Source organism: Perca fluviatilis, chromosome 13 (genome assembly GCF_010015445.1).
Source record: "Perca fluviatilis chromosome 13, GENO_Pfluv_1.0, whole genome shotgun sequence".
In the NCBI taxonomy this organism is placed as follows: domain Eukaryota; kingdom Metazoa; phylum Chordata; class Actinopteri; order Perciformes; family Percidae; genus Perca; species Perca fluviatilis.
Window position 1 is genome coordinate 21,249,408 of NC_053124.1, and position 21,091 is coordinate 21,270,498.

General features: G+C 40.1%; 2 protein-coding genes across 5 annotated transcripts in view; both read right to left on the reverse strand.

Moving 5' to 3' along the window:
- Window positions 1–24, reverse strand: part of LOC120571903 (transmembrane protein 79-like) — a 10,310-nt gene extending 10,286 nt beyond the window's left edge. The window contains exon 1 of one of the 2 annotated variants that reach the window (XM_039821037.1): window positions 1–24. This exon is cut by the window's left edge and continues 150 nt beyond it. The gene's annotated coding sequence lies outside the window, so the exon portion shown is untranslated. The other variant, XM_039821036.1, reaches the window with a different exon arrangement.
- Window positions 25–1,121: 1,097 nt separating this feature from the next.
- LOC120571632 (serine/arginine repetitive matrix protein 1-like) overlaps window positions 1,122–21,091 on the reverse strand; it is a 32,809-nt gene continuing 12,839 nt past the window's right edge. The window contains exons 1-3 of one of the 3 annotated variants that reach the window (XM_039820691.1): window positions 5,673–5,821; window positions 3,005–4,010; window positions 1,122–2,896 (exon numbers count right to left, since the gene is read on the reverse strand). In XM_039820691.1, the coding sequence (XP_039676625.1) occupies window positions 2,581–2,896; window positions 3,005–3,969 (1,281 nt within the window). In that variant the 5' untranslated portion in view covers window positions 3,970–4,010; window positions 5,673–5,821 and the 3' untranslated portion in view covers window positions 1,122–2,580. Of the gene's footprint in view, window positions 4,011–5,672; window positions 5,822–21,091 lie in introns of those variants that run through there. The other 2 variants (XM_039820689.1, XM_039820690.1) reach the window with 2 other exon arrangements.

The window sequence follows — 21,091 nt, forward strand, 5'->3', positions numbered from 1 at the left end:
GGTGATACTGCCTCACGTACCGAAAACGTCACCGCAAAGATCCGCCCACCTTTAGTCAAATTCCCTCGTTGTAGCAAAATAGATCCTTACGGTTACCTCCACCTCTGCAAGTTTTTCAAACCCAAAAAGGCCCCTGTACGGAGACCAGGAGGTGTCATAAAAAAAAAACTAATTTGTAATCTTGAATTAGTAGTTCGTGCTCTCGAATTAATCATTTGTGCTCTCAATTTAATGGTTTGTGATCTCTAATAATTTGCGTTTTTAAATGTGTAATATGTGCCCAACATTGATTCATGCACTTTATTCAACAATTTGTGGTCTCAATTGAATACATTTTTCTCGAATGAGTAATTTGCGCTCAACATTATAATTTGTGTTCTCGAATGAATAATTTGTGCTCTTGCATTAGCGAGGAATTTGTGCTCTCATAATAAAACTGTAATGGTAGCCTATAAATCTATTAGGATTTGCAGATTGTCAGTCGAATCGGATCTGGCTGTGCAATAGAATATTCAATTATTTGTTACTTTTTTTCAATATATGGGATAGTTCCGGTGCCAGCTGGAGGTTCCACCGGATGTCCCTCACCTTCCGCTTTCTGTTTGCATTCCAGTCCTCCAAGCTACAACCGATAATCACATTATATTTCTTTTTTTTTTTTTTGAGTAAAATTCTCATCACACACTTAACAACCATCTTAATTCCAGAGGTCGTACTCCACGTGCACGTTCCACCAAAACAAGATCTTTCCCGAGGCTATTTTGCAGAGGCACCGTTGCTGAGTCCGGCGCTTAGCTTGGTAACAACATATAATGCTAGTTCTCCCTGTAAAATATTTTACAATACGTTTTTGTATCTACACACAAATTGACTTGTACAGGTTTCCTAGTTTGGAGTGTTTCATCTGTCCAAACAAACAGAGCATTTGCTTTAGCTGCTTTAACTTGACTCAGGTCCACAGCACATCAGTCAAGTCTTCAAACAGGACTGGAAAGGGTGGAGCTTCTGCCCACAAACCCAAATGTATTTGCCTACATCATTAAGTTATGTAAACTGTCTGGAGGTAAAAAAAAAAATGGAATGAGCCATACATAAACCAAACATCACACCACACTAGAAAATAAAAGAGCAAGATCCACATTTTATTTCAAGAGCATAATCTCACAAATTATTGACTTCTTGTTTAAAACACACAAAATCCAAATATGTCCACTTAAAATAATTTGACTTCATAAAGCCAGATGAAATTTTGATTTCGATAACTTGACACACCAAAGCACAATTTGGCATTTAGAGACTTCATTTGTTTGACCCATGGCACGCAATTTTTACACTGTGTTAAAAAAAAACAATGAATGTTTGTAAAATCATCCAATCATGTGAATTTAATCTCATGAAAGTCCCAAGTTATATAAAAAAAGAAAAGGCTTCAAAGCTACATGTAAACATTTAGAGAAAAGAGTGAAATAACTCTATAAACAAACTAAAAAAGCAATTGGTACAAGTGGAAGAGGAAGAGGAAATCTTCTGGCCGACTGAGTGGCGGGAAGGCATTCGATACCGAGCTTTTCGTCCTGTCGAATGCATGTAAAGAAAAGTTGAGAGGCTGACCTGTACAGGACAACCCATTGAGCTAAGTAACTAACTGATGGTACATTCAAAGCTTCAGCAATTAAGGCAAAATAAAAACTGTGAAATAACATTGAGAAAATGATGACATCATTTGATGTATTTTATCTGGAAAGCCATTGAAACTCTCACATTCTCAACAGAGAGCCAAAGTGAATGCACAACTTCCGGGTTTTGTTCCAGAAGCAATAAAACTTTATTCAGAATCACATTTGGAATTTTTGATACATTGTTACCATAAAAAATATTGATAAAACTAAATAAAACAAGTTCTCATGTGTCCTTGAGTCAGATTATCTCTTGTCATGTGCCAAATATAGGTCAGGGTTGGAAATCAGTTGGCGAAAACAGTTTCATTTTTAAAGAATGTGATATCACTCTGTATTCATAAGTCAGTTTGTCCTAAAATATGGAAAGCAAACCAACCCCAAGAACACAACATTTTTCAAAAAGGTCAATGCAAGAAATGCAGAATGAGAGATTGTATTGAGTTACAGAAGCCAGTGGAACAGAGGCTAGCCCGGAAACTTGGTCTCTCTATACTTTTACTGTACTTTTTTTCTCCAACATCTTTTTTTCCTCTTCCAAGTCATTTCCCAGCAACCATTTTAAATCTACAGTTTAACTGACAAACACTCAGCTGAAAGCTGAATGAAAACTGGAACAATCAGTCTATGATGATAAACTATACATGCCAGTTCTAGTAAAAGATTATTAGTACTACTGCTTACTCAAATGACAGAAATAAAGTAAAAATCAAGCACAATAAAACAAGATGGACAAGTAAGTCAGGAAAACAGAAAAGCTGCTGATATTTAGCCTACCCGACTGACAAGATGTTAAAACCATGTGTTTTCATTGACAATATTGTATTCTACTACTACTACAGCAACATTTTGGTCTGACCAGGATGGTTCATTAAGCCTGGTTACTAACTTCAAAGCTTGCATCCTAATCGATGAGTGATTCTTCAGTATTGTCCATGATGGACGTTTCTGTGTCGTGCTCGATGGTCATCTCCGTGTCGTGCACAATGGACGCCTCTGTGTCGGGCTCCATGGAAGCCTCTGCATCGTCATGCTCCACCTCGTCTTCTGCCAGCTCTGCTTCATGTTCCACAACAACAGGAGATGAATCGCCTTTTGCTTTTGAATGGCCGTCAAGCTGCGTTTCATTTCCGGCTTCCTTTTTGTTGACTGAACCTTTGGGGCGGCCCCTTTTCCGCGGGATTTCAGCATCTTTTTTTGGAGTACTTGGGGGACGGCCCCTCTTTCTCGGGGATCCAACATTGGGGTTGCATGGTGAGGAACCTTTGGGGCGGCCCCTTTTCCGCGGACTTCCAGCATCTTTTTTTGGAGTACTTGGGGGACGGCCCCTCTTTCTCGGGGATCCAACATTGGGGTTGCATGGTGAGGATGAAGAGGCTGGCAAATTCTTGCGCAAGTGAGCGCCTTTCTTGGACTCTGACTTGCGAGGCCGACCGCGGCTTCTGCGAGGGGCTGGCAGAGACCCCTCTGGAGGATCAACACGTGGGTATTTCCTCGGCCTTCCCAGCGGCTTCCATACTTTTGGCTTTTTCAGTTCCTCAGGTGACGGCAAAGGGTATTTCCTAGGCCTTCCCCTTGTGGTTGGTTGTTTTCTTGGTCGACCACGTTTCTCTTTTGTAGTCAGGCTTCTCCGAGGACTGCCCACCTTATATGCAGGGGGTTTCTTGTTTAAAGAGCCTTTAGGTCGACCTCTTCCCCTCTTAGCTTGTTCTTTATCTCCTCTCTCCTCCTCCCCCTCACTGCTCAACTCTGTCTCCAGCCGACGTGTTACAAAACCACCTTCAGTTTCTTCACTTGTTAAACTCTCTAACTTACGCTTCGTGGATCCTTTTGGACGACCACTTCTCGCTTTTGGTGTCTCAGAGCCACCGTTCATTAAGTCTTTAGTATCAGCCTTCTCAGGGGTGCTATAGCTGAGATGCTTTCTTGGCCTGCCTCTTTTCTTAGGAGAACAGTCTGTCGTAAGACTGTCTTCATTACTGGCGTGTTTCTCGGAGCCTTGGGTTTGCACAGAATCATCAGCATGGTCGTCTCCTGCTCCTTGGTGCTCTGCCTGTTTTGTGAGTTTTGGACGCCCTCTTTTCCTCGGGGGCTGTGTAGACCCACCATTGGAAATGCCTGAAACCAGCTCCATTAGGTTAACGTCTGTAACACAAACCTTTAACTTCTTTGAACCTTGTGGCCTCCCCCTTCCTTTTTTAGTTGGACTGTTGGCCATTTCTACACTGCATTCTCCCTCATTGCTCGCCACATCTCCTTGTTCTGTCTCAGCCGTTCTCATTTCTTCTTCCATACTTTTGCCGTCAGCTTGGACTTCTTCCGTTAGGTTTGCACCTGTAAATTGAACATTGAAAAGCACAATTAATATTTAATCAATAATCTCGTTCTGTGTAAGATAAGAAATGTTTCTTGTGCTGCAACGATTAGTCAATTAAAATAAAATGAATTGGAAACTATTTAAAAAATCAATTAATTGTTTGTAAATTAAAAATAGTTGCTAGTTTGAGCCCTAGTTTTAACAAGACATGCTGATTTAGTGTAATTTACCAGAAAGTCCTGTTAACAAAACAGATGTTACAATATGAGACATTTAAAAAAGAAAATCTAAATGAAGTGATATATACACATTTCAATCTGTGTCACCTACATACATCTCTCACTCACACACACACACACACACACACACACACACACACACACACACACACACACACACACACACACACACACACACACACACACACACACACACACACCGAGAGTGAGTAAGAAATTAATAATTATTCAATTTAATAGGTTGTAGCGATGGGTTTGGAAGGAGAGAGGGAGGGGTTTTATTTTTTATTTTTGTTTAATAGGATAAATAGATTTGGAATTATTTTTACAACTGAAATACTTGTTTTGCAATTACACAGGGAAAGTACCAAAAATAGGTACCGTTGGGTACTGGAACTGAATTTCAGGAATCGGTAGAGATATTGGTTCAGATGTGAAAAGGTACCCAACCCTAAGGGTAGTAACCTAAACAATGCATGTTTAGTAATTGTACTAATTGTATAGCAATTTAGTTTAGGTTTTTGTAATTGTAGACTAGAGCTGGTATATATTTAAATATATATTTAGTTTTGTGTACTGTCATGACAGCAATGGTGCCTTCTATGTTGAATCTTCAAAAGTGACACTGAATTTGAAACAGCACATTGTAATTTCTGCATCTATTATCAAAGTATTTATTAGTAATACAGTGGAAATTAGTAGAAATGTGAATATTTGGTTAGCATGTTGATTTTGCCCCATGGTCCCCCATCTGATCATCATTCTGGATATACTATTTTTTATTTATTTATTTAGTGTTTTATTACAGAAAGTAGGCTATGTATTATAACGTTACCTGTCAAATGCTTTACTGAGCAACTCGTGACAGCTTAAAAACGTTCTCCATTACAGAAAAACTATTATTAATGGGAAAAAAAAATTGTGGCTGCAATATTAATGTTTTGCTATAAATTAATAAAAAGCACGTGGAACAAATACAATCTACGTAAACAACAACCTAGTCTGCAGAGCGACATTGCATACCCATGTGCATTTTTAAATATTATTAAGAAAGCAATTAATACATGGCTACATATCTTTTTAGATGGGTTTTGAACGGCTATGTCTATTTTCTGAATAGACATGCAACGGCGGGAAGTTGCACCGATAGTATAGGGGGCTAGCAATAACATGCAAATGATAATTAAGTGTTCTTAGGCTGCATATTTACAGATTGAAACATCTGCAAAATATTTTTAAAAATCATTAAAGCCCCATGCATTCTCAAGTGTACCTGAAGCACAATATATTTGGTGAAATTTAGGGCCTTAGACAAACGCTATGACTATGAACTAGATTGTTTTCCAGGTAATAGTCAGCTTCAAAATCTACGGCGATGGAAAGAGTAGCAAGCGGCATGAAGCAGAAAAAATACTACAATAAACAGTGTGCATATCTCACCTTAAAAGAAATCCTCTGCAAGAAGTTAACTTAATTTTTCATAAACTAGCGATTCATCAGACAGCCCGTAAAGTGAAAGTCCGTGCGTATTGTTGCTGTGATGGCTGTTTAAATTTGCGACCACTTCCGGCCGTCCGTGACGTTTAGGAGGCTCTAAAGGAAACTGCAGCGCCGAGTTTCAGTTCCGCCTCAGCATCCCTGCTGACTCCCAGGCCATTACTGTAATTTTTTTTACATATAGGTTACTGTAGCAGCCCACACAGACACAGGGGTGATTCCAGGATTTTCTAAGTGGGGTGGCACAGGGGGGACCAATAATCAGTATTTGGTGAAATTTAGGGCCTTAGACAATCGCTATGACTATGGACTAGATTGTTTTCCAGGTAATAGTCAGCTTCAAAATCTACAGCGATGGAATGAGTATCTAGCGGAGTGAAGCAGAAATATGGGAAATATTGGATAGGAGAGAACAACACAATGCAATTCTGCTAAATAAAACATAACATTCATCATTAAATTCACTTGTTTTCATTTTGAAAAACATACAATTTTGTTCTTGTACTTCTGCTGCTGTGACACTCAAGTCCCCTATGTATGATCAATAAAGTTAATCTTATCTTTCATCTTATCTAGCCTATTAGTATAAAAAAGAGACAACACTACTATAATACTTGTTAAAAGTTAGTCAAACAAATGTGCTTACAATCCTTATATGCAAATCTAAAACAGGCCCATCCGTGCATGATCTCAGCCCCAGGAATGAGTAAGTTTATACAATGGTCTAAGTATACCTGGAAACATAATGTGCCATAGTAGGCTACATTGAAGAGGATGAGAAAAGTAAAATTAGTACAAGTACAGAATTATCTGCAGTAAAATGAAACTAGAATAAATAGACCAGTTTCTCTGATCATCAGAAATAATTGTGATCAGTTGAATATGCTTTATTTGGGCCCACACTCACACATCGAAAGAAAAAAGGCTATGAGGAAAATCAACATTTTTAGTGCCAAATTTCTGATTTTGTGGTGCGTAAAATCACATCTCTTTAATATTTATTTTAAATACTAATGTCATACTACATGACTAGTTAGCCATGTGTCAGATACTCCTGTGTCAGTCGCTCCATGTACTGTAGGGTTTGGGTTGGTTTCTGTTAAAAACATATTTTAAATGTCCACTTCATCATCATCTGATATACAGTATGTTACATTTTACCTGAAGTGTTGTTAACTTACAACTTACCAAAGACGTAAGGTAGAATTGTCTGTCCTTTTTGTGAATCCCAGCATCTTAAAGCCACTCAGATTTGTAAAAGATAGATGTACAATGTTAACACCATAGTTTGACAAATCTATCCCAACTGAGCATGAACATCTTTAACAACATATTTTTAGAAACAAACTCCCAACTGCCTACAGCTGTCAGATAATTGAAATTAAATGTACAGTAGTAGAGTAAATGGTATCACAAAGTGTAGCCTATACTCGGTTAAAATAATTACAATGTCTCCTTTATTTATTGTTGTTTAATTTGAATTTAAAATGTAATGAAGTACAGTGTTTTAGGATAGAGGATCTTTGTTTTAAAGGACAATTCCGGCACAAAATGAACCTAGGGGTTAATAACTATGTGTACCGAGTCGACCATTCTCTGGGATATTTTTTCATGCTAATCGAATGTGTCTCTAGCTTGAAACAAGCTAGCGCAAACCGGTGATTTGCTTTAACGCTAGCCTTTGGGGCAGAGAGTAAATCACTATTTTATTATTTTTATGATTATAAAGACAGTAGCATTCTTGCTTGTTTACATGCAGGCGCCATCTTGGAAAACAGTCATGACCAGTCGAACGACGTGCAACCAGTAACCAGTAACCAGTAACCAGAAACCAGTAACTAGTAACATAGCTAGCTCAAACACAGCGTTCATGGTTCGACTGATCATGACTGTTTTCCAAGATGACGCCTGCGTGTAAACATGAACGCTACTGTCTTTATAATCTATCTTTTTAATAAAAGTCTGTATACTTACAAAGTTCTCACTGCTCATTATGCTACCGTTGAAGTGTGGTGCTATTTTGAGCCTTGTTAGTGGTATACGCACAACCGGCACATAACGGGTACTTTGCTAAAACTCAAGGCCGCGCCCCCTTTTGGGGGATAGAAAACAGACGGTCCCATATATAATAGAAGTCAGTGCAATTTGACGTGTGTTTGGATCATAACAAATGTGTGTGGATTTTTTTTCTTGTTAAACAGATGGTTTGTTTTATACACGTCTAATGTTTATATTGTGACCTTGCCTGAACCTGAGCATTCACAATACCTTAATAAACTAAGTTTGATTGCCGGTGGTCTGGTCCAAAGCCCATCTATCAGGATATATTTTAGGACATGGCAAGAGGACAAATGTAAGACCGGGGTTTTTGGATGTATTGTTGGTGCAACAAGCTACTCAGCAACCTTTCGGCATAGTTATTAATTCAAAACGGTTTGTTTAAAGTAAAAGTTTGGAGCGATTTACATTTCCTCTGTCGTTACGCTGTTGTCGTCTATGGGGAACGTGGGATTGTTGTTTTCCCCTAAAAGTGGGCGTGAATCTGTTCAGAGACATTCTATGACGTTGCGCCGGTTGTGCGTATAAAATAGCGATTTACCCTCTGCCCCGAAAGCTAGCGTTAGAAGCTAATCACCGGTTTGCGCTAGCTTGTTTCAAGCTAGGGACACATTCGATTAGCATCAAAACATATTCCAGAGAACGGTTGACTCGGTACACATATGTTATTAACCCCTAGGTTCATTTTGCGCCGGAATTGTCCTTTAATATATGCTTTGCCACCTCGACCAAATTCTGGACTGTAGCTCAGCACTGCCCCTTACAGACTAATTTCTAAAGTGTAAATAATTATTGGACTAATAATATCATTATGCACGGTGTAAAGAGGGACAAAATACAGTGATGGAGGTAAGTAACAAAACTCTAGAAATAATATACAAATTTAACTCCAACACTGATACACATCCTACACTCTAAATTACACTCATGCTAACTGAAAATGTATCTGATAATAAAACTTAAAGTGCTGATACAAACCTAAATTATAAACATATTCTCATAAAATGTAACTATAGTGTAGAAACTTATGTGAAGAAGCATTTAATAATTACATTCAGGTACACCAGCATTACCTAGAAGGCAGGCTGGTTTAATGGTTTTCCTTTGTTTGATATGTAATTTAAGTAAAACTGACGTCCATTTTAAGTTTTATTTCTCATTATATCATAATTATATACTTTTCAAAAAATTGTCATTTCTGATGAGTTCTTCTAGCTGAAAGGTTCTAAAACGAACTTGCTTTTTGTTCAAGGAATCTTTTTCGTGGCAGATTTTATTTGAGGAGCTTGGGGACAGTTCTTTGCACCACTTTCTTGCACCAAGCCTTACTTGGTCTGTTATGACCAGTAGCTTATAGTCGCTAATATTATATATTACTATGTAACGGACATAACCGAATCAGTTTACTGACTTTAGAATACTTCTCTACTTGCGCTAGTGTTACAATTAATATTTACCATTATCCTGTAACTGCCACTAGAGGCCACAGTGGCTGCAGTTCAGCAAGAGTTACATAGCTGAACTTTAAAAACACAGGCCCTAAGACTGATTTATAAGATAAGATGCATATCCTTGAACCTTGAAGATAAACTTGTTTGATCACACACAGGGAAAAGTCACAGCCCCAGAAGTACAACAAATATATAAAAAACTAGAAATAATAACTTTATTTATATAGCACCTTTAAAAACTTTAAAGAACACACTTCGAAAAATAGGCCTACTACTACTGTTTATTCATTATCCTTAATACATCAATATTATTAGTTGTGGAAACCTAATCTGTCCTCCTTCAGTGTATGTTTTAGCTGAGTTCATTCTACATTTTCACATTGTTTTAGCTCCTTCTTGTCTTTCCTGTTGCTCTCCAGGGGGGAAACTATATTGACAAAGAAAGAAAAGACATGGGGGGGGGAGGCAAACTAGAGAGAGGCAGATTATGTTGCACAGGGTAGTTGGATAAGTGGTGGAGTATAAGGTAAAGGCAGACTGATGATGTCAGAGTCAATGAGAAGAATGCAAGAGAAGAGAAATAAATATGCAAATTGTGTTTATGTGTGAGGAGAGGAAAGCCTGAGAGAGAGAGAGAAGTGTCAGTTTGAAAGAGGGAGAGAGCGGCTATTAGAGAAAATGACAGACGTGGCCGGAGGAAAGGAAAGGAGCGTTTGAGAAAGACAACCCCTGAGAGACTGCGCTCTGAACCCACTGCCCCGTCTCAACCCTCCTCCTCCTCCCTCCCCGTGTGCTTTGCCATGGTTACCAGACAGGGCTTCCAATGCAGCCAGTTAATGTGTTTTTCAGCGGCAGAAGCGAGCTGGGTACTAATGTGTCTCAGTCTGTCTCCAGCACAATCAATGTCAACTGTCCTGGGATGCACAAACACATGGAGGGGCTGTGAGCCAGGGAACACTGAGCCACCCTGGCTGAGTGTCAGGCTGAGAGTCTGAAAGAGGACCACGTCACTCCCATTTATTCACCTAATAACTGCCGGCCCGGGTGCTTTGTGAAGTAGTCAGAAAAATGTGACAAATTATATTTGTGTTCTCACATGTTGATCATTACTACATGCATCTAAAATGTTTATATTACATTAAATCCCTGACTGGGTGAGCAAAAATGTATCCTACGCTGCTCACATGCCACGAAACACCAGTAAGGTCAGTAAAATAAATTGACATGTTTAACTAAAACAGCACAAGTTTTCACCATTTATTGAATTTCACTGTCATATTTTCAGTTAATTAAAAGGAAAAAAATCCACAACAAGGTGCAAATCATTTATACATAAAAATCATGAAAACGTAGAACCAGCTGATTAATCAACTAGTCGATCGGCAGAAAATCAATTAAGCGTTTGGGTTTCACTATTTTCTGACATTTTATGGATTAATTGAGACAATGATCAGCAGCTGCAGCCTTATGAAAATAAACATTTTCTTTCACACCAACAATAACAAATATATTCAGTTGCTGTGAGGAGCTTTACAATTTCTACTAATGAATGAGCATCAAGGGGAGTACACTTGGCTGTCTTTTTCTTAATGCAACTATGAAAGTGTATCTTAACGACAAGTCTTGGATGTAATTTTCAGTGTCTGTGAACAGATTTAAAAATCCCATGTGAATCATTCATCGGGGTCACGAACCTTGGCTGTCTTTTTATTGAACCGTGTACAAAGCCTGCCAAAAGGTACTGCCCCCTCCAGAGAACCACGTAGTCTCTTCTTGGCTTTCCATGTCTGGAAAGTTTGGGGAATTCTCTCCAGATGAGTTCATGCAGATGAAACTGCTCTGCAGATTTACTCTGATCTCTGATACATTGTTTGATACATACATCTGACGCTTGTGATAATCTCATGATTTAAAAAAAAAAGTACACAACTTGTAATAGGTTTTCTCTGTCTAATGACAGGAAATGTGGCCTCCAGATGCAGCTGCATGCAACTTTGTTCCCAAGGACCTCACCTGTGACCTTTCATATCATCACAGGTTAAGGGTCTCAGGGACAATGAAGCACACCGATAGACAGTCATCTGTCTGCAGGTAAAATCCAACAGGTCTTAAATATTTCTGTAAACCCTGAAATTTCAACATGAAAAAATATATTTCCATATGTTATGTATGCCGGTATGTATATGGGCCATGTATGTTTATTATTAATTATTTTGTTATTTAAGATCAGTGAGATTAACTTCTGACATTAAATCTACATTTTAACTACCGATAGATACATAGCATCTTATATCATAACAAAAATAGACAAAAAAAAAAAATATATAAAATAAGAAACAGTCATATTGGATGGCTACTGTTGTTTATCTATCGATGCCGATGCAGTTTGACATGAAATGTTTCCGCTTGACACGTCTGCACAAAATGGACTGGATCACATCCTGCAGAAAGAGAAAGATTTAGTACATTGCAAAACATATAATTATAAATTTTCGTTGTTTATCCGTTCGTTTCATAGTCAGGGCCCTCTTTGTCTGTCCTCCTAAAATAGCCAGCACCTTTTATTCAGTGCAGATCTGTGCAAGACATTCAAACAAAATGCCCCCTGCTGGCAGACAGATAGACAAAGACACACATACGCAGACGAAAATCCTCAAATTTAATGTATAAATTGGGATTTGCATATAGGATGAGCACACAAGCATATGAGCGTTAAGCTCCAACAGAGCGGTCATACAGTACAGTTCATAGACACACACACACACACACACACACACACACACACACACACACACACACACACACACACACACACACACACACACACACACACTCGACGCTTTGCCTGTGCACATGCATGAAACATCCACAGACAGCTGTGCCTGGAGCTTCAGACAACACTGTCGTCTTATATTTCCTACAGGCCTTGTGATCTCACAGGATTATGCAATCACTCCCCCATCACAAAGATGTTCAGCCTTGAGGGAGTGACACTGATTTACTTTTCCCCAGACAAAATAAATGTCACACAAGCCTGACACTGCAGATGCCACATGAAGAATATGAGCCAGGGTCCAAACAACTGGTACATAGCAGAAAAGCTACATTTGCATCACATGCAAGTCTGTGCAGATGACAGCTTCATTGCCAACGATCCAGAGCAATCCCTAACTTACTGCAATCTGTCTGTGGCCAGGTGCACACACATGCAGGCAAACATGCGACTCCACCAAGGCACAGAACATGAAGCCTTTTGCTGCCAGTGTGAGAAATTAGACTGCCTCTCTCTGTTTCCTCTTTGTCTCTGTGCTTTGAGATGTTTTCCTCTGTCCCAGTTTCATGAGCTCCTCTGCTGCTCTCAAAAGCATGAGAGACAAAGACCGGAGGATAAAACTAGAGGGAGAATGAAGAGAAATATTCTCATGTAAAAAATTAACCACGTCAAAAAGAATGAACATGAAGGTGGACATAAATGAAGGAAAGATGGCGGGCGGACGTGGTCAATTGAATTGTTTGTCTAAATTTTTTAGCCAGCCCGTTTAAGTCATTCTGAACTCACCATTCGCCCTTTCCTGGTGTTCCTTACATAAACACACAGACATATGTACTTATGTCCATGTGCACATGCATACAAGTGCATGTACATAAAACAGGTACACGCGCGCACACACACACTCACACACAAACACACATACAGTATAACACAACGCACTCTTACGATGAGTTACAGTATTGATCCGTTTTCCCCTTGAGAGAAAAAAAAGCAACAATTAATCCAGTGGTAAAGAATATAACGCTTGATAAAACCTATCCTGCTCCTGTCTTTCTTTTTTCTGAGTGCTGTACGCGGCGGCGAACAGGAAAGCTATTCCCCTCTTGCTACCCCTCTATCTCTCGCTCTCCTCTTTTTGTCTCTCCTCTTCTTCTATCCCTCTCTCAGGCGCTGTCCCTGGCTCTGTTTTGTGCCTGTTTCCCTCTGCCAAGTCACATCACTAATTCTCCAGGCGATTAGAGTCAGAGCAGGCAATGTCTATGAGGCAGGTACGCCACACACACACACACACACACACACACACACACACACACACACACACACACACACACACACACACACACACACACACACACACACACACACACACACACACACACACACACACATACACACACACACACACAATTGCATTGATTCCATTATCTGGTGTTGTACCAACACCCCCACTTCCCCCAACAACCACCTACAGCGCCTCCATCTATGACCCCCTCCTTTCATAAATCTGTGTCACCTACATACAGCTCACACACACACACACACACACACACACACACACACACACACACACACACACACACACACACACACACACTTATGCAAGCATGCAGTATCTCCAGCCATCGCTCTCTTTCTTCTTCTCTTGCCTGAACACTCTCTCTCACTCTGTCCCCACCTCCCCCCTGCTCTGTCTCAGCCCTTCCCCTCATTTTTTTCATCCTCGTCTCTCCCCCTCTCTCTCTTCCTCTCTCTCTCCCACTCTAACCCCTTACATTTTTTCCAGGCGTGACGTCCCATCTTGCAGTCTACGTTCATGCGCTGTGTCTCTGAATGGGTGTCTATTACACTGTGTTTGTTTGTGTGAGTTTGAACGTCCATGCATCTGGGAGGTGCATGTGTATGAGGTGTGAGCGTGCATGTCCTTGTGCACCAGTGCACTTTACGCATCTGTGTGAGAGGGAGTGTGTGAGAGGGTGTGTGTGTGAGGAAGGGAGAGAGGGAACGGGGGGAGGAGGCAGTGGAGGGAGCTCACAGACGGAGGCTGTGGATTTTACACAGCATGAGGATCAAAGCCACAGCAAGCCCAAAGGTGATTAACCTCCCAGCCGTTCTGACCACAACACTGCTGCTCTTCTTCCATATTTCGTTAACACAACAGTCTGCTATCAGTACAATTCATCACATAATCTATCTGACGATGCTGCACAAATTCTATGACATGTTGAGCTTATGATGAAGTAAGTCATCAAAAATTGACATTCACATAGCTGAACTTTTGCTTCTTCCAAATTACACTTAGTAAGTAGTAAGTATAGTTTTTGAAATTTCAAGCAGTGATAAAATGGATTTTAATACAATAAAAACTTAAGAGGAATTAACAAAAAAGAATGCTGTTAATAGGGAAACAACAGTATAAAATTATTTATAAAATGTCAGTATTAAATGTGAAAACAAATGCAGGAACTGGCCGCGTTTTATAAAATAGTGAGTGGCAAGCGGCTTTATTGTGACGGTTGTATTTCCTCTGGAGTTGGAACATGCCAGGGAGTCGTTTCTTTGTGTGCATACAGAAAAGAGCAGAGCTCGGCAGAGATTGCTGATATATGCTCTTTTTTCTCCTCCTCGCTGGAGCACTGCAACGCAATGCGGATACTGAGTGTCTGAGCCACTAGCCAGACACACTGGGGGACAGAGGGGGGGTGGGGAGTGAGGAGGGGGGGTTGGGGTGCAGGGAGAAGAAGTAGGCGGAGGCGGTAAGAAAGTTCACATACAGCCTCGTGCTTCAGGAGACACTGATACTAACGTCTGGGCTCACCATCATTATCTACCATGACTACAGAGATCGGCAAGCATGTAAAGATAGCTCATTTGGGAGATTTTTATGTCAACTGAATGAATGCACATGGAGGATTGCTATCAAAACTAAACAAAAACTAGAAACCTTTTGCCATAAAATGCTACATGTTTGCCTAATATGTAATTACACTATTAAAATTTCAATTAAAATCCAAGGCTGTCACATACTGCAGTTCAAATTTTATATTTTCAAACTGTTGAAATCACGGTGGATGGATGTACAACCTGATGTTTTACTTTACAGACAAAAATGCCCCTGACTCACAAACAAATGTATTAATATATGAGTTCCCTGTTTTCCTGGTTTTAACGTTCCTGTTCACATTTCAGCGTAATGTTGTCTGAAAAGATGTTCAGTGTTTTTGTGCACGGCATGCTAAGAAAGCACAGAAGCAAACAGCTATTGATAGTTGGCTCTATACCCCATTGGACTGCACCAAATAGCAAATCAAAGAGCACTGCAGAGCAAGGTGGGTATATTGATGTCTGGATTAGCCGGACCTCGACAGCAGTACCTGATTAGTATTTCAGATCTATTAGATTTAAAGTCAATGCAGTTTTGTAGCTTGTTTTCATGTCATTATAATTAAGGGATTGAAAAAAGGAGAAACAATGAATTATTTTAAATTTTATAATGGATATGATCTCTTTTGTCCTTCCCTGCAGAAGACATCCACCAGACCCTTAGTAAAAACAGACCTTGAAAAAGTAAAAGGTTTTAAAAAATGTTTTCAAGTGAATGAGAACAAAGAGAGAACATACTGTATTACACTACACTTAAATACAATTCATATAATATATATAATTTAACTACAGCTCTAAAAACTTTCTGTCCTTTTTCAGGTCAGTCTTCGTACTTACCACTTCAAGAGGCATAAAGAGTGATGTCCTTTGTGTGAAGTCTGGGTGACACCGCAGGGAAAGCTAGAAGGTTGTACAGTTATCTCCAGGCTGTTTATGATGCGAAACCATACAACCAACTACCTCAAACTGCAGAGCACCGGAGCAGGGCCAGCGCTTCTTCTTCCATGCAGTCTTCTTGTCTTTTACTCCTGTCTGCCTTTGTCTGTTTCTGTCATCTGTCACTTCCTTGCTTCTTGTTCCATTCATAATCTCATATATTTATGATGAAGCTGTGTTTCAGATTAACATGTTATAAAAAGATAAGACAAAAAACTTGGTCCGTGGCTACAAGATTAAAGTTTAATATTGTGATACTGTTGGAATTTCAAGACATTATAGCTGAGACTGTCTAACTAACTGCACTATATGCATTTTTGTGGACTTGTCTCCCTCTTGTGGGTAGACGCTGTACATAGACCACCCCCACCCCCCACCAGAGGCCAAGGCAGACCTTCACTGTCTCTGAATACAAAGACAAGCACTTAACCTGCAGTCGCTTACTGTAGGCGTCTGCCTGACCTACTTCTGCAAGTGGAGCTAGTGGAATCTTCCTTATTCTCAAAGACTCTATGCAGCACTACAGAGCACACTTCATTGTCATTCTGAGGTTAAAGTCGAATACTCCTCTTCGGTTTTCATTTCACTGAACCAATAGTTAGATTCCAGTACTGTCATGGTGTCTGAAGAAGGCTGATATTTATCTCCCTCTCCTTTTTTTAAAAAAAAAAAATTTTTTTTTTTTTTTTTTTTTTTTTTTTTTTTAAACAAATAATATTTAAATTTTTTAGTTCATTGAAGGAACAAAGAGTTCGCAATTTTTATTTTTCATTAATGATAAATCTGCCGATTAGTTTTTCAATTAAACATTTTGCCTATAAAATGTCAGGTAATAGTGAAAACGACAGCTCAAGGTGCAACATGACGACTTTGCGTAAACATACATGCCACTTTCCTAAAGCCAAGTGGCGTGTTATCTGTACGCATTTTGAGCTATCCGTGTGTATGTCTACGCCCTATTGACAATGAGGACATACATCATGGTAGCTTGCTGTCATCGATTTGGGAGGTGTCTGAGCCTGCCCACCATTTTGGGATCCTACGCTATTGGTTGCCAGGGGCAACAGTGTAAGAGCGACACAGACATGGAGCAGGAACGACGGCTCGAGGAATTAGCATCACGGCGAACGGGTTGGGTTTAGTAAAACAATAACGGGGTTGGGTTTAGGAAAAGAAGAAAGCGTGGTGGAAACGTGACACGCGTGAAACAAAGGAAACGTGACATGCGGGACACGATCCCCGGTCTCCTGGGTGAAAGTCCTGTGTTTTACCCATCCACTGCCCCGACCAACCTCCCTACGCAGATTTTCGCCCTTTCATACCACTCGCTACAGCGTAAATTTACACGCAATCACAAGGTAATGTAAGTCAATGGAGGCCAAACGCCGTTGATAAAGACTCTAAAAAGCGAGTATGTGTCTTGATAATACGCCAATAGCATAAAAATTGGCGTGTCATACATACGCCACTTCATGAGATCAGTCTGCAAGGTGACATCCTCAAGTGGCTTGTTTGGTCTGACCAACACCAACACTCCAAAACGCAAAGATATTCAGTTTGCTATTATTTAAGACAAAGAAAAGTAGCAAACCCTCACATTGGAAGGATAAAGGCCTCAAAATGCCTTTGCACCACCATCTCTGAAACAAACTTCCTTTAAAACGTGAGGTTCTTTTTCTAACTTCGTTCGGTGTTTTCACTATTCAGCAACTATGGAAGCTCCAATGACACCACGTCTGTCCGTGATAGACAGGTCGAACTGTGCTAGGGCCACGCCCCCTCATATAATCACGTCGACCAGCTCCTTACAAATCATTCTCGCTTTGTTCCCGTGAAGAAACTATACTAAGCTCCCTCAGCGCTTCTAGGCTAGCTTGGTTGGTTATGTGCTAAACAGTTCACAGATGGATTGTTAAGGACTACGTCACCGAACGCAGTTCCCAACCCAGTCTGGATTTGCTGAGTAAGTACTTAGCAAAACGTTTTTATCTTGTGGTTACACAGTTTGAAAGCAGTGTCCGCCTCAAGGTGAACTGCTCTTCTGACAGCTAGTCGGTATTTGTTTATCGGTTTGCTAAGCTGTGTAACTCTTTTACCCTCTACCCGATTTTAGATCTCCGTGTGTTAAAGCGCAACTTTCGCCCAAATGCAACATAGGGTCTTTTTGTGAATGTGCCCAAGTCAAACTTTCATTTAAAAGCATATTTAGGACGGAATCACCATTTTTAAGATTTACCGTATTTTTGTTTTTCGGTCAAATGGCCTTCTCAATGGGAGTGCTAGGGGCACTTTTATGCTAGCCTCAAAATAGCTATTTTTACTAAGAAGGCTCGAAACAACATTAAACTTTGCTCGAAGTATCACCAGGGGCTCTACACCTTAACGAAATTATTGATGACATTGTTTTTGTACCCAAAGTTTACTAAAAATAAAAGGTTTTGAACAGTCAAAACGAGTCGATATCCGAATGCAAATGAACGGACTCCATATGAGACTCCTTTTTCAACTACAAGGTCAATATTGTTTTTCAATAACGACAAAACAAGAAATAATCCGTGCATTTATATGGAACTAAGCTTTAGGAGCTTTCCATCTTTACTCTCCTCCCTGTTATGTTGCATTCGGAAATCGATTGTTTTTGACTTATAAAATGGCTGTGGCCAGAAACAAAAAGAGCTACGGTGAGTTGTTCGGCTGGTCGACATGATTATATGAGGGGGTGTGGCCCTAGCACAGTTCAACCTGTCTGTCACGGACAGACATGGTGTAATTGGAGCTTCCAGAGTTGGTCACGCCGAGGCGATTCCCATAGTGAAACACCTCACTCTGTTATCAAAGAACCGGGGTTACATTAAGTAACCTAAAGTTCGCTCCAACTCTTGGTTGACTCTTTTAAAACAAGGCATCATTTTTTTCTAATTTCCACTGCCTTTTAATAAATTAAAATTGGGATTATTTATTTATACCTCGCACTGCACTGTAACTGCAATGTAATTTTTGCTGTCATAATTTAGTGTTTCAATTTTTGCTTATTTTTTACCATCCATCTACTCCTACTACTGTCTAAATTGCCTTGTGCTTCTTTTATATCCCGTCTTAATAGCTTTTTATGTCTTTTTATAACTTATGTAGGGCACTTTGAATTGCCTTGTTGTTGAAAGGTGCTATAAAATAAATTGCCCTTCCCTTGCCTGTGCTTCAAGTGAAGTGATTGTCCGATTGTCTGAAACACCCTTTCCAATGGCGGTATCAGGGGAAAGGTGTATCTAAAATGTTTGTAATTTACCGAAACAATCCAGCAATCAAGACCAAGTGTCCAGGTGTGCAGAGTTGTGAATGCAGGTGGGGTTTGAACTTTCAATCCTTCTTCTTCTCTTTACATTTCTACAACTGAGCACAACACATGGATGCCTTTGAGGAGAGACTGACCAAAAGTGTGCTCCATTATCCCTATTTTTACGATTATCACACCTCATCCCTCTCTGATACTGCAGGCTTTTTGCCGCAGCATCGTGTGTCCGCCGTGTCTGTGTGTCGTTTGGAACACTTTTGCCTCTCATACGATTTACATACGTTTCACCAAATTGACAACATGCAATCTGCAGTTTGAACATGAAATACTTTCTTTCTGGTTTCTTTGAAGTACTCTGAGACCTTTACCCTGAACACTTAGTGCATGTTCTCTCCCTCTTTATTTCTCTCGACTGGGACTATCACACAAAGGTAAACATATTCTTTGAAAAGCTGCGTGTACTTAGACAAAACTGACTTTATAGGGGAAGATTATCATCAAGTGTTACCTAACAGAAAGGCGGCAGTAGTGAACAACACATCACTGCCCCTTTAGGTCTTATTATTAACAAGGGAAAACAGTGTCACAGATGTGAAGCACCCTACAGAGTTCAGCAGTGCTGCAGAGAGGAAAGTTAATGATGCCTGTAGAAATGACCATGCCTCCTTTCAGCCATATATAAGCCAAATATGATTGAGTGCATGCATGAATGGACAATTGAATGAATGTTAGGGACTCAACTTCTGCACTTGAATTGTAGCATGTTCTGATTGTGTGCCGTTAATGTTTTGCAGATGTGTTTATTTCCTTTTGCCCTCATCAGAATCTCAGGTATGGTGTCAGATATGATTTGATAAGGTATATTCAGGCTAATGCAAAAATGGGTGCATTTTAGAGCATTTTTCAAATAGGATTTAATGGGTGAGTAATTGGATAACATTTTGCAGTAACAGCACTATCCAGTCAATCTCTTTAATACTCTATAAATAATGAGGCGTACCCACACATTCGACATCTAGCTGAGGTGAAATTGGCTGTTGTTAGCAGTCAATGGCTGTGTTTTGACACTCTGTGTGCCTCAAGGACTCATTGATTACTTGATAGCTGCTGTGCAGCTGAGTTGCTTGGCCTCCTATTTAGCTTGATCAATGCACCAAAAATTCAACCTTGAAGTTTTGGATGACTGGGGCCTCACTGACAAAGCTGGATTCAAACACAAAAGTGGTAGATCCCTGATTCCTCAAAAGCTTACTCTATTGCCTGCCAGGACCATAACTGCATTTTAATGTATTGCATAGCACAGGTAAATGTGTATAAGATGATGAAAGGCTGTTATATTCAATTGCATTACAGGCATACGAGCCATTTGTAATTAGTCACTTGTAATAGTGCTAAAGATTCAACATTTAACCCTTATTAAATGAAAAAATTGCCAACTGTCAACAAGTGTGAATTAGTATATATAATATGCTTAATAGAGACATAGATTGTTTTTTTTATTGGCCAGCTTCCAAACCTAAACCCATTCACCTCGCCTCTCTCCACTGCCCTCTGCCATGCTAAAAGCCCACCCTCCGCCTACCCTTCATTTTCTTTCTTTGGCCGTCCTTCCGCCTCTTCATGTGCCTCTTATTTGTCCTTCTTTAGTGAACATTTCAGGCCTCAAAATCTTTTACAACTTTTTTCTTTTTTTACTCAGACAATCTCTCTGTTCATACCAACTAAGTCTCCCCCCTTGATCCCCTTGATTCTGCTCCTCCCCCTTTTAAACCTCTCTCACTGCTTCATTCGCAGTCGGATCACGCATGAATGCGGCATGGTTGTGCCAGCTCTTTGCCAATCTGCCTGGGTGTGTTTGTGTGCCAATGTGAGTCTGGTGGGAAGCAACTGCACTGGAGGCCAGGGTGGTGCATAAGCCCGAACCCCGGCTGGTGTCGGGTCAGATGAAGCTTTGCGGGGATTACAGTTCGGC